At 52.1% G+C, this 22,278-nt stretch overlaps 1 protein-coding gene across 1 annotated transcript in view; it reads left to right on the forward strand.

Annotated features, from left to right (window-relative positions):
• Positions 1–22,278, forward strand: part of TCF7 (transcription factor 7 (T-cell specific, HMG-box)) — a 66,235-nt gene that overhangs the window by 41,598 nt on the left and 2,359 nt on the right. Inside the window, exons 3-8 of the mRNA XM_010579192.1 lie at positions 8,340–8,472; positions 11,623–11,713; positions 17,438–17,548; positions 17,836–17,998; positions 18,155–18,262; positions 22,214–22,262. Of these exons, the coding sequence (XP_010577494.1) occupies positions 8,340–8,472; positions 11,623–11,713; positions 17,438–17,548; positions 17,836–17,998; positions 18,155–18,262; positions 22,214–22,262 (655 nt within the window). The remainder of the gene's footprint in view (positions 1–8,339; positions 8,473–11,622; positions 11,714–17,437; positions 17,549–17,835; positions 17,999–18,154; positions 18,263–22,213; positions 22,263–22,278) is intronic.

The raw sequence follows: 22,278 nt of genomic DNA on the forward strand, positions 1-22,278 counted from the left end.
AGGTGGCTCTTCTGCTGAATGTGATTGTAAACATGGGGTGGTGATGCCAAAAGTTCCTTTTTCAGGGGATTTCTCCTCTCTGGTATGGGGTGTACTTGCCTCCGCACTTGCCCCCTGTCACCGTAAGAGAGCAGCCTCTGGGAGGGACTTTTGTTCTTTATTTTTCCATGCTTTTTTTTTTTTTTTTAGTGAAGAACCACCTACATCTTTCTCTTAGAAGATAAATACTTGAGAAGTGAAACGGCTCTTCCTGTGCCCGTAAACGGTGAAAAGCTCAGCTATTTCCCCTGCAGAGTTTAACTTAAAAATAATAACCATCATTGCTTAAAAACAGAAACCAGCAGCAGCACAGAAGGTCACTGAGAACTTCTAAAAGGTTTTGAAGTTCTTTCCCTGTATTTTTCCCCATCGTGTCTGGAGCTTGGCCACCCCTCTGGAGTGCTGGGGCATGGAAGGTGTTAAATGCCGGGGAACTTGTCCCCTGGTACCCAAGCCGAGTCCCCTAACCCCGCTGTGATGCACCTCCGAGTCACAGGGGAGGGTCAGCATCACAGGAGCTGAGCTTTGCCGCTAAGGCGAGCGCATCCTCTTCAATGTGCAAAAAAGAGCAGGGCTGCGCAGGGGCCTTATTCGCGTTTTCAGAGCAGAGCTGGGTTTTAAAGAAGCTGGAAGAAATCAGAGGGAAAGGGAAGAGTTGAGGGAATAAATGCTTCATCAACCACAAAACGTAGAGCGCACGGCTAAAAACCTGAGCAAGGACAGTATTTGGATAAAAACCTGAGCAAGGACAGTATTTGGATAAAAACCTGAGCAAGGACAGTATTTGCCTGTATGGGCGATGTATATCTTCAACCGATCAGCTCCTTGCTGCAATTCATGTGCAGAATTAATGCAAGAACTAATAGCTGCGTGTTATTACTTTCCCTTTTGTTTGACTGCTGCCTGTAAGCGCTTCTGTGCCAGCCAGAGATGGGGTGCACAGGGCAGCGGGGCTCTTCTGGTCATGGGAGACGTGGTCTTCTGGTCCCTGGAGGAACCTTTGGTGGTGCTGAGGGTAAGGGCCAGCTCCAGCCCTCCGTGCTGCAGCCGTGCTGGGTGGCCCAGGCCTGGGCAGGGGCAGGGGAGATGCTGCTGCTGCTGCTGCTAAAATTTGGCTTTGCTGGAGGGGTGCATGGCTGGGTGAGGGCAGTGCCTGCGCGTGGGTGGCTTTAACTTTCCCTGTTTCCTTTCTGCTGCGGCAGCGGGCTGGGGCAATGCGACTGCAGCAAAAGTGAGAAAAGAGAAAAAAAGTGTGCTGAGACGAGAAATGAGTCGACGCTGCCTTCGCCCGCGGGCCGCCGAGGGCTCCAGCCCCGGCGCTTGCAGTCAGCGCCGAAAACGGTCTGCAGCGGGTATTTGGGGTGATCTTTTATCGCAGCATCTCCTGGTGCAACACCACAGGGAAACGAGGGGTGAAGGTGTCTGCTGACATGGTCTGGGGCCCCAAGCTGGGAGATTTTGTCAGAACTCGGAGGTCCCCTGAAACTGTGCAGAGCTGGGTTTGAGTCACGGGCTCCGGGTCCCCGAGTGCCCCGAATGACAGCGTTGCTGTGCAAGCCCTCCGAGGAGCATACCCGATGCTGCGGGACGTACCCAATAACATCCCTAATAATTTGCTAATTTGGATTGATTGTTGGATAAAGAGCAAAAAGCGCGGTCCCGCCGGTAACGGGTACCTTCCCCAGGAGCGGTGCATGCTCAGTGCAGCCTGACCTTATACCTTTCTTTTTGTAGCATGATGACTAATTTTGCAGTGAAAAGGAATTAATTCCTCATTGAATCAGCAACAGCAAAACTTTGTAGGTTTTGTTTTTCATAGCTGGCGTATCGACTCATCTCGCCCTCTCTGAGAAGTGACGTCGAAGCGAACGCATTTGGGGCAACTTGGGGCCGGACCGCAAATCTGCAGCCCGTGTGCCCTCACCCAGGGCTTTCAAAACCCCGCAGGCACCGGAGCGGGGCAGAGGAGCACCCAGACGTGCTCGGAGCTCATCCCATCCATCTGCCTGCTCTGCGCCGGTACCGACCCCGGGGGCTGCTCCCAGCATCCAAACGCATGGCACGGCCGGTGGCACGGGGCTCTCAGGCTGCCCAAAACCCCCCTCTGCCTCGACGGTGACGGCCACCGGCACGGCACAACCGCCAACCCGAGCTGCCGTCCCTCGGCCAGGCCCCTTGCCCCACGCCGGCCGCTGCCAGGCTAGCCCACGACTTTTTCGTTTCGCTATTTTTGGGGCCGGCGATGTGGGAAAATTTGAAAGTGATGTGACTAATTTCGCCTCACCGCGGCTCGGCTCCCCGGCGAGGCTGGAAACCACAGCGCTCTCCCCGGCTGCCGGCTTGTGCGCCAGGGCGCTTCGTGCAGCCGTGCCACGGGGGGACGGATCCTGCACCCTCCAGGATGCTTCCAGCCTCCCCTCGCCCAGGAGCCTGCTGCCAGGGCCAGCACGGCCCCGGGGTGATGGGGGCATCTGGCTCCGGGCATCAAAAAGGGGTTTTGGGGTTTTTCTCTCCCTGCAAACTCCTCTGCATCCATGGAGAGGGGCTGCAGGGATGGATGGTGGCTCCCACGGTGCAGGGCTTTCCAGCAGGGTCGTCCCTGCTTTGCTTGCTTTTAGGCTGCCCACAGGGATTTGGGCTGTGATCAGCGGGATGTGTGTTCGGTGGCTGGAAGCTGAGGTTTGTGCAAGGGGCAGGCAGCACCCCGTTATCCTTCACAGGGAGCGCATCTCCCCTTGCAGGCACATCCCCAAAGGTGCTGGACCCCAACCACACTGGTGCTGTGCACGGTCCTGACAGTCTGTCCCTTTTCCCTGGCCTGCAGGGTCCCCGTGTGCACGGGGTACCTTTTGTGCATGGGATACCCTGTGGGGGGGGCACCCCATATGTGCGTGGGATCCCCCGCGTTTATGGGACCCACAATGCCTGCAGCTTCCCGTGTGTTTCAGGTCCTTTATGTGCATAAAGTTCCCTACGCCTGTGGGGTCCCCTATGCCGATGAGATCCCCTGTGTGTTTGGGGTCCCCATAGGCTGGGAGCCCCCCCACTTCTCTCATGCTGACTCTGCAGAAGTTGTTCTCAGCTGGAGCCCAAATGCTACAGCTGCTTTCCCGCGATGAAGCCCCAGCTGGCTCATCTGCAAACGCAGAGTCTTTCATTTCAGAGTAGCTGTTAAAACATCTTGTAAAAAAAAAAAAAAACATGCAGAAGTGGCACAGCAGGATTAAGATGTCCAGAAATCCTGTGGAAGAAACTTGAGTGGAGTTTTCCCCACTCAGAGTGGGGAGCCAGGTGATGCTGTGAATGATGCCCTGTTTTTGCAGGAAGGTGATACTGCACGTTCAGAACTGGCTGATGGCGCGGTACATCTCCTGGGGGCTTCGGGCTGACTTTTATAAAGTGCAAGCAAATTCTTAAATTCGTTCTATTATTTCAAACATATGGGAAATCTGTAAAATATGAATTTCTTTCCTACAGAACAGCATCATCTATGTGACTTTGCCTTAAAAAACAATCTATGAAAAAGCCAGCTTTTCACTTAGGTTGTTTTTGTTCAAAATCTGGGGAAAACATAAAAACTCTTGATATATAGTCATCAAAACTGAAAAGGAGTTATTCCTGGGAAGGCTGCTTTGTGCCTGTGTGCAACAGGGCAGATCAAGATCAGCCTTGTAAGATGAGCTCCTGTATTCGGTTGATGTAACCTGAATTGTGGCAGACAGGTTTACTCTTCTCCTTTAATGTATTAAACAACTCGCCATGGTGCAGGTCGGGTACACAGCTCCGACCGCCCTGTACGAGGACTGATCCTGGGTGCAGCCATCATGAAATTTAACAAAACATTTTTCACTAAATTGGGCACCAAGTGTTGGAAGGGGCAGTAGAATTAAGCTACTTTATTTTAGTTATGAATTGCCTTCTACCAGAAAATTAATGAAAAAAATTCCCGTCCATAGAAGCAGCGGTGGAGCCCAGCATGGGTGGGATGCTGGGATCCCCAGCAGCCACCCAGGCAGCTTGGTGTGACCACTACTGCTTTTAATAGCTGCTTTCAATTGCTGCAAAGAATAGTTTTCACAGGTTGCAAAACATTCACTTCTTTTTTTTTATTTGTTTCTTTTCCTAAACTGATCCAAGCAGAAAAAATTCTTTAAAATTTTTTCTAATGTTTTCACAGAGCTAAAAACCCAAAGAGTTTTGCCAGCCATGGAATTTTTTTTGGTTTGATCATTTCACTCAAAGTTTGACTTTTGACCTTCCATGCTACATTTTGCTAAGATTAGCTTTAAAGTTTAAAAGAAAAATCCTTTGTCAAGCCAGCAAAGTAAAACTACTCATTTTTAGCATGTCACGACTAAATAGATCAGTCTTTAAAAAATGAGTCAAAATACTTGCTAACACGAGGTGCTTTCCAGACAATGTTTGATTACAATCTGTCACCGTTTTCTAATGAAAAACCCACATTTTGTTTAAAAAACCCTAATTTATAGTTCTGAACAAACAGCATCTTCCCGGCAGCTTGTATAATCCCGCGGCTGCCCGTGGCCAGAGCATGCTGCATTACCCCCTTGTGTAATGTGGGATGGGAGCAAAGGCGAGGGATGCTGTTCCTGGTCCGGCAATTCGGAGCCAAATAACACTGCAGCTCTGATCGCGAGGGTGATCCTCGCGTGAAAGACCTGCTGGGTCTGTGTGTGCTCAGCGAAAGGAGAGTTTTCTAGATAGCCTCGAGCTTCTATCGCAATCAGACACCCGTGCGTGAGTGGTGAGGTCTTCTAATTTTGCCTTGCCAACAATTAGTCTTTCTTAATAATTAATGTGACCGTGTTTTCTCTTTGCTCATCCAATTACCTCTAGTTATTACAGTCACTTTTTGGCTTCAAAGCGGGAGCTTCTTCCCTCACAGTCAGGCTTTTTAATTATTTTCAGTGAGGTTGGTGGGGGCCGATTCAATGCACTGCGGCGTCAGTGCTCGCCCCGGCACCGAGCAGGCACCGCTCGCCGGGGAGGTGGGCACTCGGGAGAGTTGCGATTTAGCAAATTTGAGAGGGAAAAAGGCCCTCCGGGCTTGCAAAACCCATTCTGCTGCTCCGTCCCCTCTGGAAATACCATTCTGGTGTTGCTGTAAATGCGCCTCTTCATTTCTGTAGCGAGGTCGTGGCTGCACAGCTCATTCCCCGACCTGCCCTCAAAGGGCTGTGCTGGCAGAGGTGAGGCAAAGCTGTCCTCAGAGCCCTTTCGTGTCCCCCCGCGGCTGCCGAAGGACGGGAGGTGACTTGGGGTGACTTGGGGTTGGGGTCATGACGCTGGGCACGAGCTGCGTTATTTTGGGTGGGTGGGTAGGCAGCAGCTCCGTCACCGCTGCTCTGAGCTGTATTGAAACGCGGCTGTCGGGAGGAGACGCGATAAGATGCTTCACCAAACCGCAGCACATCCCCATGATGTCCCGACCAGCACCACCCCGCGTCCTCCCAGGGGACCTGCTGAGAGGAGACCAAACCAACTGCCCTCGTGTTAAATCAGTCCGCTCGGCACAAAACATTTACATCAGGTTAATTTTATGGCGTAAAGACATTGTCAGCTGATAAGTTCTGGCTTTGAAAAGCCTCCTCAAAGTTCATGCTCTGCAGCTGATGTGCAGGAACTAAATCTAGACCTTGTAAAAAAGAGGAACTGATACCTTTTCTCTGGCATGTAGGTTTCTATAAACGAGGTACGATTTCACAGCGAAGACGCGTGCGGCAGCCACAGCACATCTGGTGAAGACCAGAAGCTGCAGACACGGCCATGGGCTGTGACCATTAGCAGCTGCGGTGTTTAAACTGGGGATCAACACTGAAGGGGTCTTCCCTGTTTCTCCAGATCTTTTTGCGATGTTTCCTTCTTCCTTTGGTTGGTTCAATCTGGGAGACAGGTTCCTGTACCAAAAACTCCCTAATGGAGGAAGCGGGAGGGGGATGAATAGCCTCTTGGAGAAATTTTTGTCTTACCTTCTTTCTAAGCACCCTTCCCCACCAGCTTTTTATGACTTTAAAGAGTAGGAGAAAAGTTTTTGAGCGAAGGAAGTGCAAATGTAGAAAGGACATGGGGAAAGCCAGCTCCTCTTACTGGTGAAACATCTTGTTTCCCATCTGAACTGATGGAAAATCTGAGTAACTGAGCTGCAACCTATTGTACCACCAAGCTACCATGTTCTGCTTTGATGGGGAAGAAGGACAGACTCTGCCTTTGCTGTAACCACACGTGCTCTGCGCTTTTCACTGTTGAGGTATCCTGTGGATCAGCATCAGGACTGTTGAACTGCCTTTGTAGTGGTCTGTGTCTTCCGTCATTGCTTCAAAAGCTGTTAACAGTCGTCAGGCAGCGAGGCTGGCTGGTGGATGGTGCTGTGCTTTGGATCAGGCACGGTGCAAATGGGAAGGAGAGATCTGCCCCACTTCGAACAGCAGAAGTGCTTAGGCTGAGGTTTTTAAAACAGCTCAGCATCGAGTTCGTTCTGCTCCAGTGTCATGTTAAAATGTACGCGTACAACTGCATATCCCTAATTTAGGCTTTCTGCCTCTTAAATAAACTAAACCGTAGCTAATTTTAGAAATATCACTGAAAACCTATTCTTATCTCATTTCATGGGCAAGAACAGTAAAAGCTCAGAGCTCCCAACATGTGTTTAACTAAGCAGGAGCCAGCCCTGCTCTCACTGGGAGAACCACATAGCCCATGGCCCTGCTGCAGGACAGGAACACCTGTACCACACCAGTTTGTGCTGGGGAGGGGGGGTTACATTCCCGGTATCCCACTGTACGCAGTAAATCTACACCTGGTAAGCATCGGGAATTAGGGTTTTCATTCATTCTTAAATGCAAACCTGCATGCCTCTTGGGTTTTATTTGCATGAGCAAACCTTTGTGGGAAAGGCAGATGTAAAGCGGCATCTCCATCGGTCTGTTTTCCTTTCCGCTCCATGGGTTTCCTCCTCGGAGCAGCGATGCAAAACACAGGACTTGCCCAGGGCTCTCGGGCTGCTGTGCAAGCAGGTCGGAGTGGCAGGGAGAGGTCCAGGACAGCTCCTCCAGAGCCATCGGCTCCGGCTGCACCACCTCCACCAAAGCTGACTGGCGTTCCGTGCTCGCTCTGCCTGAGCAAAATCATTACCAAAGTGAAAGGCACCAGTGAATCAAGTCCAGAGATCACAAATGACTTGTCAGAAGTCACGCAGCAAATCATCTGTAGATGTCCTGGTGGGACGCGAGAGGTCTGGCTAGCAATACCTGGCTCCTAGCCCCTGGAGAGCTGTCTTACCTGGTCCGTTCTCATTTTCTCCCCCGTTTTGGGGTGCTGTCAGTCCTTTTTCTCTTTCTGGATTTATCTGGGACAAATCCTAACATTCCACCACCAAGGCGAAGTCATTTTGGGTTTAAAGGCAACCATGGGCGAAACCGGGCATGTAGGGAGCAGCTTGAGACGCTCGAGGCGAGGAGGCTGGCAGTAGACGGCAGCGTGTGTGAGTGTGTGTGTGTTTTCCTTACAGCTCTTTTGAACAGGTTCCCCTCTCTCTGCTCCAACACGCAGAAGTACTCCCAGTTGCGTTCACAAAAAAGCGCCTTTTACAAAGATGTTGTGCTCCGATGGCCTCGCCGTGCATAACCAGGAGTAGCTGCAAGAGGAGACCGGATTTTTCTTTTTTAAATTTTCCTGTGTTTGTTGCATCCCCAGTGCTGCCTCAGCTCCCTCTGGTCCTTCTCTGAGCACTGGCACTGGGACCGAGGGGGATTTGAGCCCGAGGGCTCACTGGTGACCATGTCATGTTTTCAAAGGCATTGCCCTCAGCATGGCTCTCCCTGCTTGAGAGCCCCGGTTAGGAAAGCCCAAGCGTGGCTTTCAGAGTGAATGTGCAGGATGTGAAAGTCCAGATTTAGACCCTGTGGTAGCACAAGGCAGAAAACAAGAGCAGTGCATTGGGTAACATGCTTGTAGCATTCATCCTGGAATAAAAGATACTGGAAATGAATGAAAAAGTTCTTCTGAATTTCGAAAACTTCATGTTGATTTGGGCTGTTTTCCACCTACCCGTGCAATCGTCTCCAGCTGTGGTTGCTGCTTGGTTTTTGGATTTTTCTTGCAGATTGCTGCAGTGTTTATTTAAGTAGGCAAGGGCATTTTCTGCCTTGCCCTTGAGAGGCACTGGGGACTTTTAGTAATTCCCAGCCTATCTTGCAATGACGGGACTGCAAAGGGCACCGGCCCTCGTTGCTCACGGAGCCCGACAACTTCTGAGCCCTCACCCTCCTTGTGTCTTGCAGTCCAACAAAGTTCCCGTCGTGCAGCCATCCCACGGAGTCCACCCGCTCACCCCGCTCATCCCTTACAGCAACGACCATTTCAGCCACGGCTCCCACTCGCCCCACTTGCCCGCCGACATCAACCAGAAACAAGGTAATGGCACCACTGGGGATCTGCGTGGTGGGAGGGGGACAGTGCTGGAGACCACTGAGATCAGGGCTGTCCCCTTCCTGGTCTCAAATCAATGGCAAAAGTCAAGAGCTTTGGTCAACTGGGGCATCGCTTAGCAGTAGGAGTTTATTTAGCTTATGGGCAATGCATTGTAATCCTGGTCAAGAGGCGTTTGATATCAAAAGTGCCAACCCTGCTGATCAAGTGTGCTCAATTCTCTGTGCAAGCTGTCCTGTACCTTGAGACCAGACCAGAGCCTGCGAGGTGATGCGTAAGAGTCAACCAGAAAATGGAAAGTAATCTTTCCTTTGACTCATACCCAGACTGTTGTCAGGTTGTCATTTTGAGAAAATAAATGCTTGAAACAGGAAATATTTTGACTAAATAGGATCGGTGTCTGGTAGCTAACTGGATTGTTATATGTGTGTGTCCATAGCCACATGTTATGTGGTTGTCACATGGTTTGGCTCTTTGGGTTCCTGTGTGAGTCCAGGACACGTCAATTAGCTCATGAGGCTACAGAGGAAAGTACAGTAGGTAGAGGTTAAACCCTGAACTGTAAAATTCAGGTCTGTGCACAGGAATTCACCCCAGCCCATCATTCTTCATGGGTTACTGGCAAGCTGAGTATAAAATCAAACTTTCGTCAATGTTACGTTAGTGCAACAGAATCTTTCAACGTCTGTTCAGATTACCCAGGTTTTTACACAAACCTGGTCTTGATTTCTTGTGAAGGAAAGAAAATTCACAATTTTGTGTCAAACTACATTCAGGAAGGGATTCAGGGTCCATCACAGCCCAGAAACCAGTGCAAAAACAGAGGTACAAAACCAGCTGTTTGATTGAGGCAAAGGCCTCCATCCAAGAGTGATCCAAACTGTCCCGGAGACATTGGCTTCACCAAGTTACCATCATTGCTAAAATGATGGGATATTGAGGATGCTCTTGGCTGGAGGATGTGCTGAATTATCCCTGGTCTGAACCCAGAGGCCACGTTCTGGACTCATCAGGGATGCTGATGGGGAGGATTTAGGTCCGGTGTAAGAGACTCCCAGGCACATCTTGGTTTTCTTCCAGCCAGCACATGGCTTGTCAGCCACCAGAGCATAATAAATTCAGCAGAAAAATATGAAGAGTTAACAAAATAAACCTATTAAAAGCTCAGCTAATGGCAGATTTCCGAATCTCGAGAGGAAGCGTGCAGATTTCTAAGTCTCCTGGGACGGCGACCCAACACACCTTCCTTCACGCTGCCTTTGCAGATGCTTTGCAGAGCACAAAAGCCCCTTCCCATGAGCTGCCTCCAGGGACGCGCTGTTAGCCTGGAAAGCCTTAAGCAATGCAGGAGCAGCTCACCCAAGGGATGAGCTGGTTATATCCCTCCATGGAGGCTACGATTAGCACTGGAGTAGTCCCTAAGCATTCATCTCTGCAGTGGGTCAGTAATTCTGGGAAGCTGTCCTCTGGCTGCACACCCACCTGCACCCTCAGTGCAGGCACTTTCCAGTCTCCCCTTTCCCAATTAGCCTGTACATTTACATCAGAGGCAGGGGGAGTCCGTCCATCCCACAGACCCCTCAGGTCCTATTTATGGAGAGGTTCAGACCGTTGTCTTCAGCTGGGACCTGCCTCAGTGGTGCAGCTGTGATCAGATTTGCATCCCCTATCCCTATGCTGCTGGGGCAAGGGTTTCCTTCCCTGTTCATTCTGGATGTGTCCCATCTCTATTTTCATCACTGAAATATCTCCCATTATCACCTAGTGTAAGCGCTTGAGAGTCACCGTCGCACTCATTCTCACAGCATCCCTTTAAAGTATTTCACAGTAGCCCAAGGACACGCAGACAAGGAAGTACAAGCAGGATCTTCTGAGTCAGTGGCTGGTGCCCCAACCACTGGGCCAGCAAGAATAACTGGTGCTCTGGCTTACGCAACTCGTATTGTTGGAGGTCTGAATCCTGGCAGCTGCCTAACGCAGATGCTGGTTTTGTTTGACCTTCAGCAGGCTGCTGCATCCCATTTGAGCACAGCTGTAGGTAAATTCTCATACTAAGTTATATATTCCTTTCAGTTCAGTTATATATTTATTTTAGCTAACTCCTAATAAGATGCTTGGAATCTGTTGGTGTCATTCCTAATTAATAATTTATCATTACTAACACTTAGAAGAATAATCCAGACTTCTGAGTTTGCAAACTGCTTGCACCTAATCACCAATTTATTCAATGTATTTATTGCCCAGGACAGCTGCTGGACAATCTCTGTACACGATTTTTTGTCTGAGGCTCGTTAGCAGTCAGCATCACACGATGCTGCGGCAGAGCTCAGCCCCAGCTCCCCTCCAGTTTTCCACGCCGGGGGTCAGCTAGAGGCTGCTTTTGCCAGCAGTACTGTGGTTGTCGAAGTCCCACCCGCAGCCCCAGGCTCTGCAGGCTGTTTCCAAGTCCAGATAGAAATGAATAGATGCTGCGGCTGTCTCCTCTGGCCATTCCCCTCGTGCCAGCAGCTTTGAAGGGCATGCAGGGATTCCCCTGCAAAGGGTGAATTCCCAGCTGGCACCATACCCACCTCTGCCATTCCTTGGCACTCAGTGAGCCCGCGAAACAATTGCTTTGAACGGGGACTCAAATTGTTTAAAATCGAGATAGCAGTGATGCCTGCTGGAGCATCCCCGCTGGCCGCTCATGGGGGGTCCTGGGGATGACTGATGAGAAGGGCGTGTAGGAAAGGCTTTGACCATCAATTGTGTATCTGAACAAGCTCTCTGGGAAGGGCAGAGGGATTCCCAGAGTCCGTCAAATCCTTACCAAAGCAAGTTACTGCTTGGCCTCAGGGTAGCACAGAGCAGGGATGATGCTTGTGCAGGAGCAAGCTGCCTTCCCCACCCCATTACATGAGTGTGTGTGATTCTGCAGCAACGAGGACGACCCACCACATCCCCAGAGAGAGAACCAGAGCAATAAAAAGGACAATAATAATAATAATGTCCTGCCATTTGCAGACAGCTATTTCACATACATTCCCTGCTGCCCACAAGTGCCCGTAGATGGAGCAGCCAGGGGGTCGGGAGCGGTCCGGGTCAGCCGGGGAGCGCGGTGCTGGGTCTAACTCATCTCCTTCTCCCTTCTCCCAGGAGTGCACCGTCCTTCCCAGACCTCAGACATCCCCGGTTTCTACCCCCTCCCTCCCGGTGGAGTCGGACAGATCACGCCGTCGATGGGATGGTGAGTGTGGAGGGCTCAGCCCCGCGCAGCCCCCGGCCCACCGGCCGCTCTGTACGGGGAGACGGTTTATTGAACAAACCATGTGCAGCCGTTCTCCATAACTTCCATGGTGCTTTCACCCGGCTTCATCCCTCCTGTGTGCTGTGGGATGGGGAGGAGGATTTAGCTCAGTTTTAGAGATGGGGAGCAGATCTGCGGAGAGGCTGAAGGCTTTGTCCTGGCTGGGGCATTCCTGGAGCGGGGTTACAACCTGCCCCATTCAAAACCGTCTCCTGCCTTACATCTAGCAGCCTATGCGGATTAGGAAACCCAGGGAGAGCTTCCTACCTGCCTCTCCTAATCACAAGCAAAGCCTTTCTTTTTGAATAGGAGGTAATTTTCTCCCTCACTGGGGTTTTTGGCACAAACAGTGCTTTGCCCAAGTGTGCCACCAGCGTGGCGTAATCTAATGGGCTGCTCCATCCACCAGGCTACGGTGCTTCTCGGGGTCTGACTCACAGGGAAAAAATACAATGTGGTAGAGACCTTGCCTGGCAAACAACCCCGGTACCTGCAGCCTGGCTACAGCACAGCCGGCTCGGTGGCACCCACGTCCCCAGGGGGGACGGGGAAAGGAGGGACCGCGAGCTGGAGCACTCCCAAAATGTCCCTCCTGCATGGGCCAGCCCTGAGCAGCATCCCGCAAAGCAGAGCCCGTTGGGAAACCTGCCCCAGGGACACAAGTTAAAAATACACTGGTATGTGCTCCGTGGTCATTGCCACTGGCTTTTGTCACTGTGATTGTAAGCACACCGAGGGAGCAGGTCTGGCGGGTGGTGCCGTGTGGGCATCGTCACTCTTCAGATTAATTTTTAATCCCCGTGGGTGATGCAGGGACCTTGCAGAGGCTTGCGGGGAGGCTGATGGCTGCAGGCAGCGGGTTGGGGCGGCCGGGACGGGCAGAGAGTGAGGGGAGGGTGGCGGCGGGGGCAGGCAGCCAGATCCTCCCTGGTGCCGGCTGATAAAACCCCAGCAAAGCCCGGCAGAGACCGCCAGGTACAAGAATATATTGCAAAATGGGAGAGGTGAAGCATATTAAAACACAAAGTAAAATGTTAGCTTTTTGTTTTGTTTTGTTTATGAATTTCACGTTCCAGATATTAACCACAAGGAAACAGAGGCTGAGGCCTTTGATACCGAGTTTGGCTTCAAAGAGATTACATTTTGCCTTCTATGCTAAATCTGCTACTCTTGGGCGATGATTTAACTCCTCATATGATGTGATTCATCCTCAGGAAAAACAAGTACTGGGGTGACTGTGCTATAACATGAAAGAGAGAGTTGGGGGTGAGAAAGGAGCCTGTTTGCCAAATGCAAGGTCCGCTCTTGGGGTGGGATGCTGTGAAGGGCAGCCCTGGGTGTGCGGAGGGAAAGAAGTCTGGTTTGCGCAGACGGTTTGTCGGTCGGTTGGTGGCAGAGGGAGTTTGCATTGCTGAGAGCTGCTCCAGCATCTGCGGGGTTTGGCATCCTCAAGCAACCTCGTCAGACGCGTTCATTAGTGACTAATAGAGCAGATATGGTAAAGCAACAAACGGGCCGACGGAGCGGAGAGCAGCACCTCGAAGCGCGTGTGTCTGTCATAGAGCCTTCGCTCATCCTTTTGCCTGCCCAAAATTTACGGGAAGAGTCCCAAAACCACTCCCGAAGTGCCCAGTCCTCAGCCGAGGCTCAGCACGTCGGCGCGGGTGGGTGCAGAAGCACCGAAGCCCGGCAGGTTCCTGGCAGCATCGACCCCCGTGCAGGAGGCAGCGGGCAGCAGGGACCGTGTGCCGGGAACGGTCGTGCCAGGGATGCTTGTGCCGATGCCGCCGAGCCGGCGCAGCCACGTGCGGGAAGCGGCTTTGCGAGCCGGCAGGCAGGAGCTGGGCAGAAACGGACTTTGTTCTCACCGAGCACTTCGGGAGGAGGAGCTGCAATCACTCTCTTTGTAATTAGCTGGGATGACAGTCGGATAAAAGCCTCCAAGAGTCCAGTCGAGTGAGTTTTGCTCACGGGAGCCTGGCAGCAAACATCAGCCGGGAGCCTGCAAACCGTGTCGCTCACCTGCTCCACGGCCGTCCCACGCCTTTTTTCCAAGCCGCCCTCCCATCACCGGGCGATACAGGCTGTAATCGTGCATTCCCAGCCATCGGGGACTGATTTTGCAGTTGCATTAATTTGCACGTCAGAATCACTTTGAATGAAGCTGCGAGCGCCCGGCTCCTTTTCTATCCCAATATCTCAGCCTCTGCAGTAACGCATGTCGCTTCTGGATTAGCTCCGAGTGTTTTCTCGGCCCTGGGGCAGCCGCCTTCAACTTCAAAGGTTGTTTCGGTTTCCCGATGTGCGGTAGCACTTGGCTGTTTGTTGGTGTGTTTATACCCGCCGACATCTAAGGGGTGGGAGAGGGCTTCTGCCTGGCAGGGTGTAAACAGAGCCCCGCCGCCTCGGCTGCCTTTCCTACAGAGATCCTGCAGATTTCGGTCAAGCCGAGACACAGCAGCTCCCTGAGCGGCAGAAACAGAAACCTCCTTCCTCCCCAGCACGGCTCAAGGGCCTGACTGCCACAGCGCTGTCGTTATTCCTCTTCAGGGCAGAAACTGTCTTTAGCCCTGAAAAATCCCTGGCATCCAGGAGCTCAGTCCTTCACAGGGCACCATACTTAATGATAATGGGATTTTTTTTTTTTATTTTTTTTTTTCCTTTCACTTATTAGAGCTGAAAAGAGCTGGTGCTGGTCTTAGGCACAGCTCTGTGCAGCCTGGCCGGAGGAGCACGAGCATCGGCGTGGGTTTAAGCACCCCATCATGCCCTCCTTGGGCATCTCAGTTTCTATGTGCAGTTTTAGGCTGGGATCATCTTTTGGTGGGTTTGCAGAACATGCCAAGGTATTTTTGAGCTATCTCCATATGAAAACGGGGGGGTTTCCCTTGCTGGGAACAATGAGGAACTTCCTGCATAGTTATTTTACTATCTCAAAAATAATTTCCAGCTCCAGGTCTGGTACATGCCTAGTCCCCAGTATGAAACAACTTTCAAAAGAAATGTAGAACCGAGCTTTTTGCTTGTTTAAAAATGACGGGCATCCTTAAAACGATGAGCTGGGGAAATCAGAGCATTTCTGAAGCACATACAAGGGCAGAGTAGGTGCTTTCTCTCCAGACACCGAGAGGTTCCCGTGCTTGGGCATCCTCCCAGTGCAGCTTGCAACCGTGTAGCCTCATGTGCACCGCACAGACAGAGACTCTGACCAGGCTTTGTTTTTTTGGTCGAATTATGCTCTTTTAAGCAACTTCTTCTGTGCAATAGCAACGTCTCCTCGTTTTTCAGCACTCCTCCGCATTTTGCGTTTTTAACAGGATAAACTCAAATCTGCGGTGTTGCTCAACGCCGGAGATGGAGGGGGGGTCAGAGTTGGATCCAACCTTTGCAGGGAGGCCCAGCTTCTCCCAGAATAAAGTCCAAGTCCCGCACTGCCCCTTGAGCCCAGGGGACACCCCGAGCATCCCACCAGGCAGAGCTCCTGGGTTGTCGGTGGTCTGAGTCCTCTTAGCAAAGGATATCTTTAGGACATACCACGTAGCTGTGGATACTTTATAGACTCTTTCTTCCCGATCCCAGGCAGAGCCAGTCTGTCTATCCGCTCCCGTCATGTGGATTTAGACAGCCGTATTCGTCAGCGCTTTCTGCTGGGGCTTCTTTCTCCAGGTGAGTATGAGCTGTGTGAGACAGGGCAGCAGCTCGGCTGGTCTCGCAGCTTGCAGTTTGTGCGGTAGGAGCTTGCAGCAGACCGCAGCCACCCAGGGACGGCCACACACCTTCCCCGGGGCAGCCGTGGGAAGAGAAGGCGCTTTTAGGCAGCGTCTGGTCCAAAGGGTGCTCAGGGAAATATCAAGCATCCCAGGAGAATGCCCAAGGATTGGGTTTTAATCAGCAGAAGTCAAAACAAAGCCAGAAACCCCTGCCTTCAGCTCAGCATTGGGAAAACGGGGTGAAATCCATCGCTCAGGATTTTGCTCCTTGTCTCTAACCCTAATCCTGAATATACCCCTGCCGCTGCCACCGCTGAGTTTTGCTCTGCAGAGACTGATCTGTTTTACTTGGTCTCAGCCTTAAAAGCAGGACAGGCAGCGGGCAGCGATTTGCTGTCCTCCCATCGGCACAAGTTAGTTTTCTGAGACGTAAGCGTAGCTTCTGCCTCCCCCATCCCGTCACCGGGCAGCGCGGGGCTGGCATGGCCACGGGCCGGATCCGGACCCTGCCCACGGGAAAGGCTCGGCAGGAGCCGGCCACATTGCTGCCCTGCTTCTCCCCGCGAGGACCTGGCCCTGCGGCACGACCTGCCTTAAATATCAAGCGGGTCGAGCCACGTTAGCACAGCCCTTGACCATCCATAATGCAAGTTTATGGTCACCCAGGACCAAATTTTGCTCTCTGTAAATGTACCCAGATCCCAGCGATGTCCCGGTGAGCAAAATACAACCCCTGTGGATGGAAATCACAGAGCCCAGCCCCTCCGGGCACGTTGGTGGGCAAAGCCCCCGTGGCTCCAGCGAGGATTCCTGTGCACGCTGCGTGTGCTCACGCACCAGCTTTCGCTTCTGCTTCGTCTTGTCCCGAAGAGCCATTCGCGGAGGTTTCCTGTAGGAAAACCATGCAAACCCTTACCCACGCAAGCCCTCAGCCATGCAAAAAACCTCGATCCGTGCAACCCTCCATCCGTGCAGCCCTCGATCCGTGCAAAGCCTTAGCCCCGCAGCAGAGGCGAGGGAGCGCTGCCAGCCCTCCTTGCTCGCCGAGGCATTGCTTTGCCCGGCTGCAAAGGCGAAGGCGAGAGAGGAGCTAACGGTTCCCCGCGGAGGCTCGGCAGCCTCCCCAAACCCGGCACAGGAGCTCCTGCTCGCAGGATTTTGGGGCGGACTTTGCAGCGCTGCTGCAGCCGAGAAAGTACACCTGGTCAGATAAGGATCAGGCTGTGCTGGTGGATTAAATTAAACAGCTTTTCTTTTCGTGCCAGCATATCTAATGAACTGTTCATCTCCCATGGGCAATTCTGCCATCTCAAGCTGCAGTCATAAAGTGGCGAGCTTGGCAAAGCTGACTGCGCTGGCTTTACCCTCTAAAACTCTCGAGAGAGAGGTAATGAAGCCTGAAAGCTAGCGAGACCTCTCGTGATCTCAGTCCCGTGTTGGTGGAGAGCATTGCTTAGGCAAGGTGCACCTCCTAGAGTTGCAGTTTGGTTCATGTTCAGACTTAGGCTATTTCTGTTAAAGGAAAGGTGCAGGGTGGTCCTAATCTCTCCCATCCAAACCCTGGCTCGAGTGTGTTGTTCCTTTCTGCGGTGCTAATAAGATACCGCAACAACAGAGATCCGAGTAGCTGAAACCGCTGAAATCTCGGTCGGGCTGGCTCCCGCTGCAGGCTGGTTTGCTCGCAGTGGCACCCGGACCCTTTCCACCCATTTGCCCGTGGCTCGGCCGGCCGTGCCGGCTGCCGGCGTGGCAGGGGTGACCCAGGGGTGGTGGGCACCGCCTGCCCCACGCCAGCCTGCCAGCACCCACAGGTTTGCTTTCCGTGTCCTCCGCTTACCGTCTGCTTCTGCCACATCCGTGCCGTCTCGTCAGACGCGCCGCTCCGGCTTGCCCGAGCATCCCGAGCATCCCCGGCACAGCCTTCCCGGCACGGCTCATCCTCTCTCTGTTGCAGGTTCACTCACCCGCTGATGCTGGGCTCCGGCATGCACACCACTGGCATCCCGCACCCCGCCATCGTGCCCCACTCCGGCAAGCAAGAGATGGAGCACTATGACCGAAACATGTAAGTTGGAAGCGCGGGCAGGGCTCCTCAAGAGCGGTAGTGCCTTAATGCCCATTTTTTCACTTACCGCTATTAACGCTTGCGTGGGCGGGGGGGGTGATGGATGAACACCGAGCTCTGCCTGCATCAGGCAACGGCGTGCATCCGAGGTGTAGATCTCGGGCCCGTCACCCGCTCGTGCCGTCGGTTGGGTTTGGTGTTGAGTCTTCTGCTGAGCTTGGTGCCACCAGGCAGCCAGGCCGGAGGGTGGCTCTGATGCTGACAGCTCCTCCTTTGCTCCCACCAAGGAAACCTCAACCAGAACCAAAGAGAGAGAAGGAAGCCAAGAAGCCCACTATCAAGAAGCCCCTGAACGCTTTCATGTTGTATATGAAAGAAATGCGGGCGAAAGTCATTGCCGAATGCACCCTGAAAGAGAGCGCCGCTATCAACCAGATCTTGGGAAGGAGGGTAAGAGTACCTGGGGCTCAGCACCATCGTCCCGGTGCAGCATCCCTGTCCTTGCAGCTGCTCTTAAGCACGTAACAAGCATGTGCTTTCAAAACCGGGTGCTTTTATCCCTTAAATGTGCGGGGCCACGTCTCACCACCGCGTTTCTCCTTGCAGTGGCACGCACTGTCCCGGGAGGAGCAGGCCAAGTACTACGAACTGGCTCGGAAGGAACGGCAGCTCCACATGCAGCTCTACCCCGGCTGGTCTGCCAGAGACAACTATGTGAGTGGCTGCTGCGGCTCGGACCCCCTCCCCATGGCATGGCCAGAAACGATCCGGGGGGGCTGACAACTGGTGTTTGCCAAACATCCCACCTGGTAATGCTGTTCCTGACGTCATGATAGCTATAGAAATTCACATTTTAGGAGTATTTTGAACATCCTCTTGGCTCACTGCCTATCTATAGCATGAATGTTATAGCTCCCCAGCTGCCACAACCATTTGTTCGCTTGTTGTCCAAGTAAATACAAGTAGAAAGGAAGAGGAACTTTTAAATTATGGGGATGATCTTTGGAAATACAGTTTTTGGAAACCCGCTGCTTTGTGCATCTTGGGCAGCAGCTGAGACATCAGCCCAGTGGGACCAGAGCATGGGCCAGAGATGCGGGAGGAAAAACTCTGTGTGGGATGGCCAGGGGGGCTGAACAGGCACCCGCAGCCTGCTCAGCTCCGTTCGCTTTGTGGTAGCGCTTCCTTTATCAGCTTTAAATCATGGGACTGGGTACCGCAGGCTACGGAGCTCTGGGCATGTGATGCTGAGCCCGGGCACATGCTGCAGGTTTGGGGGGACTTGCCAAATTGCAAGCTGCTGACTCTGGTCTGTGGGTTTAAAGCTAGCGCAGGGCATCTGCCCGAGCCATAATAATAATGGGAAATAATTTTTTAAAAGTCAAGATAGGAAAGTGTAAGCTGCTTTGTATGAGTTGTAGTGCAAACCTCAGTCTCGCAGGCTGTTCAGGTCCAGTTTAGGACTCTCCATGGGGTTGCATCCCAAGCAGCAGCCCCATGTATTGCAGGGCACGTAAGCAGCAGGATGACAGTCATGGAGTTTCTGTCTGTCCTTCAGGGACGTTGATCCCAGCTGGACCAATCATTATTAGAGGACCCTGATCAAATCAAGCACACCACGTTCAAAGTATTCAAATGCAATTTGAGCAAATGCAGACAATAGCACTGCTCGCTCTATGAGCTCGTGAGCTCAACCCAGCTCTTTGGTGAGCCTGTTTCCCAACCAAGGTTGCTGTTATGGAAAAAAAAAAAAAGTTTCCAGATTGAAAAAAGGAAAAAAAAAATCCTCCAAACCAGGCAGTGGCTGCTGAGTGGAGCAGCTGAGCCAATGCAGCAAATAGCAGTGGTTCTCAGCAATAAAAGTTAACTAATGCAGAGGGCCCTGAAACATGCTGACGGTTGGGATCATGCATTCCCACAACCAGAAGAGCTTTCCCTGTGTACAAGGGAGAGAAGGGAAGCTCCAGCCTTGATCTTCCCTGGGTTTGGCTGTATTGAGGTATGCTGCTGCAGCAATCGATGCCAAACCGATCCCAGAGGCATGAGCAGAGAAAAACCCGTGCTTTGGTTTTTTATAGAGAACTGACTTGACTCTACATCTAAAATAGTGGCTCTTTCTGGAGGAACCTGCAGTAGACCGGCCATGCTGGCACAGCTGGGGCTCCTGGACCCCCCCCAGCTCCCTGGGGAGAAGCAGCAGCAGCTCCTGGGTTGGCCAGAGGGACAAAGCTGCTTCGCAGCTCGTGGTGGTAGGGCCAGCACTTGGGAAGCCTCTGGGCTACTCTATGGAACATTTAAAGTTTACTCTTAAAAAAAAATTCATTTCCTCCTAGCTATATTAATCACTTCAGCAGCACCCTGTTAAATGAGGTTGCATAGGTGTAGCAGTACCCCAGAAGCACGGGATACACTCTGGGTCTTTTCTAGTGGCTTTCTCTACTGTTTTGATCTTACATGCCTAACGAGCTCATTAGAGACCTGAAGCAAAGCACACGTAAGTCTTCAGATGTCCATCCATCCACTTGAGGGCTCTGCCCTTTGATCTAAGGCTCCGTTATTGCCCTCACAGCCACTTTCTTTCCCCTGGAAGCTGCACGGCAAGCACCCATCCAGCCCACCCTCACTCAAGCCCTCCTTCCAGAAAGCCCAAACTCTACCGAGGGTGAGAAAACACCCTTAAACAGACCAAAACCACCCCAAAACCGAGAAAAAACAGAGGGCAGAGATGATGCAGAAAAAGCAGAGGTTACAGGAAGCCCCCCAGCCCACGTTTTCCTGCAGCAGCACGGATATCCCTGCCTCCTTGCAAGCACAGACCAGGAGCTCAGCATCCATATGCAGCTTTCCAGGATCAGTGGTGGATGCTGCCGCGGTCCGGAGCCGTCCTTAGAGAAACCGGGGCAGCACCAAAGGTGCTGCCCCGGTTTCTCTAAGGACGGCTCCGGACCGCGGCAGCATCAGTGGGCCCACATCTGGAGGGCATCAACATCTGGAGGGCAGCAGCATCGCTGAGAGCAAGGCACCATCTTCCTCCAAGACCAAGCGCATCCTCCATGGAAATCTCAATCCCGTAGCATCCTTCATCTTGACAAGGGCTGGTTCCTTGCTCCAGAAGGTGGAGCAGCCGGTGGGCTCCAAAGGCGCACGTTGGCTTTCCCAGCACCAGCAAGCAGCTGCTTTGGGTCTTGTGTTGTTGCAAGAGATGCTTTTCTCTCCGGAGGTTGAGGAGGAGGAGGAATGTAGGTCACTTCTGTGACACGTGATGCGGATATCAAGCAGGAAATACAGTTGCTGCCACACCGAAGAAAAAGCTTACCGCAGCTCGGAGCTTTCCACCTTCACTCAAACCACAAGAAGTCATATAAAAAGTCATGGGTCAGAGGCAGCCCTGTGAGATGGCTGCCCCACACAGGCCAGATTTGCTCCACTGCGCCGCTGTGCCCCCATTAATAAGCTCATTAGGAGATGAGGGGAGTTGTGTACAGTTTGGGGATAAAATCGCATTTTGTTGTTAGTGAGGGAAGAAAACAGAATGAGAGATGGGTCCAGAGCTGTGAAAGCACTGAAATACAGAGATAAGTATTATTTAAAAATAAATTTCTGGGGATTTCCTAAAACTTACTTTCCTGTTTGAAATCAGGGATTCTTCTCCTGATAACCCATTACAGAGAAATTTCTGTTCGGGTATAAGGCACCACATTAAAGTACATATTGGAAATAGGGAAGGTGCTAAAATGGGCTACATGATTTTTAGAAACATGAAGAGGGAGGAGGAATAAGAATACACCAGGAGGATCAGCTGTTGGTCATACTGCCTCCACTGCATGGGGTGAAACTTGTTTAATTCTATTAATCTAGTTGAATCTATTAATTAAATTATCAATTAATTATTTAAAGTGATAATGGGTGGGATTCCCAGGTGAAATGCATCAGGGTGGGCTGAGGAGTACTGGCAGGAGTTGGCAGAGGTGCTAAGCAGCGCAGGCAGAGGCACGGGGTTTATTATAGCTGTTTTGCATCCGCTAATGATTTCTCTCGTGCAGACTGGAGTGTAAGTCAGGGTCTCAGCTGTGTTTGTAGCACGGTTGTGGACTCATAAAAGAGAGCAGGGGAGCAGTGTGGTGGGAAGAAGAACTAGCAGATGTGAGGGGTGGTAGCAGGGATGCGGTTGCTGTCTCGTCTGAGTTTCTGTTGCTGTTTCTATGTACGCACGGATCTCATGCAGAGTAGTTTTGGGATGAGTCAAAGTGCCAGTGCTGGATCCGGGGATACTGGAAAGGAGGGGTTATTCCTGAGAAAAGGTACGTGCCCAGAGCAAATTTGTGTAAAATGCAGCCATCAGCCTGTGTGCAAACATAAATCTGGGTGGTTGCTTTGAGAGTTCCTCCTAGGTTTCTTCTCAGGAGCATTGGACTGGGCAGTTGGGGAAAGGAAAGGAATGCCCATGTAGATAAACCTGAGCAAGTCCCCTTGCAGTGATTCTCATTTCATCTCTCCCCGGAATGGGCAGAGCCAGCAGCACCGCGGCTGTTACAGCTGAGGACCTGGCTGCTCGCCTGGGCGGCAGCAGCCTTCCCTGCCGACCCGATCCAGCCCCAAAAACCCTGCGCAGCACCCTCGGTCTCCTGGGAGCACAGGCTAACGGCCTTTCCTTTGATTTCCTAGGGGAAAAAGAAGAGACGAACACGGGAAAAGCAGCAAGATTCCAACTCAGGTAAATGCATGCGGCT

The sequence above is a fragment of the Haliaeetus leucocephalus genome, unplaced genomic scaffold, assembly GCF_000737465.1.
Source record: "Haliaeetus leucocephalus isolate CR32 unplaced genomic scaffold, Haliaeetus_leucocephalus-4.0 Scaffold656, whole genome shotgun sequence".
Classification (NCBI taxonomy): domain Eukaryota; kingdom Metazoa; phylum Chordata; class Aves; order Accipitriformes; family Accipitridae; genus Haliaeetus; species Haliaeetus leucocephalus.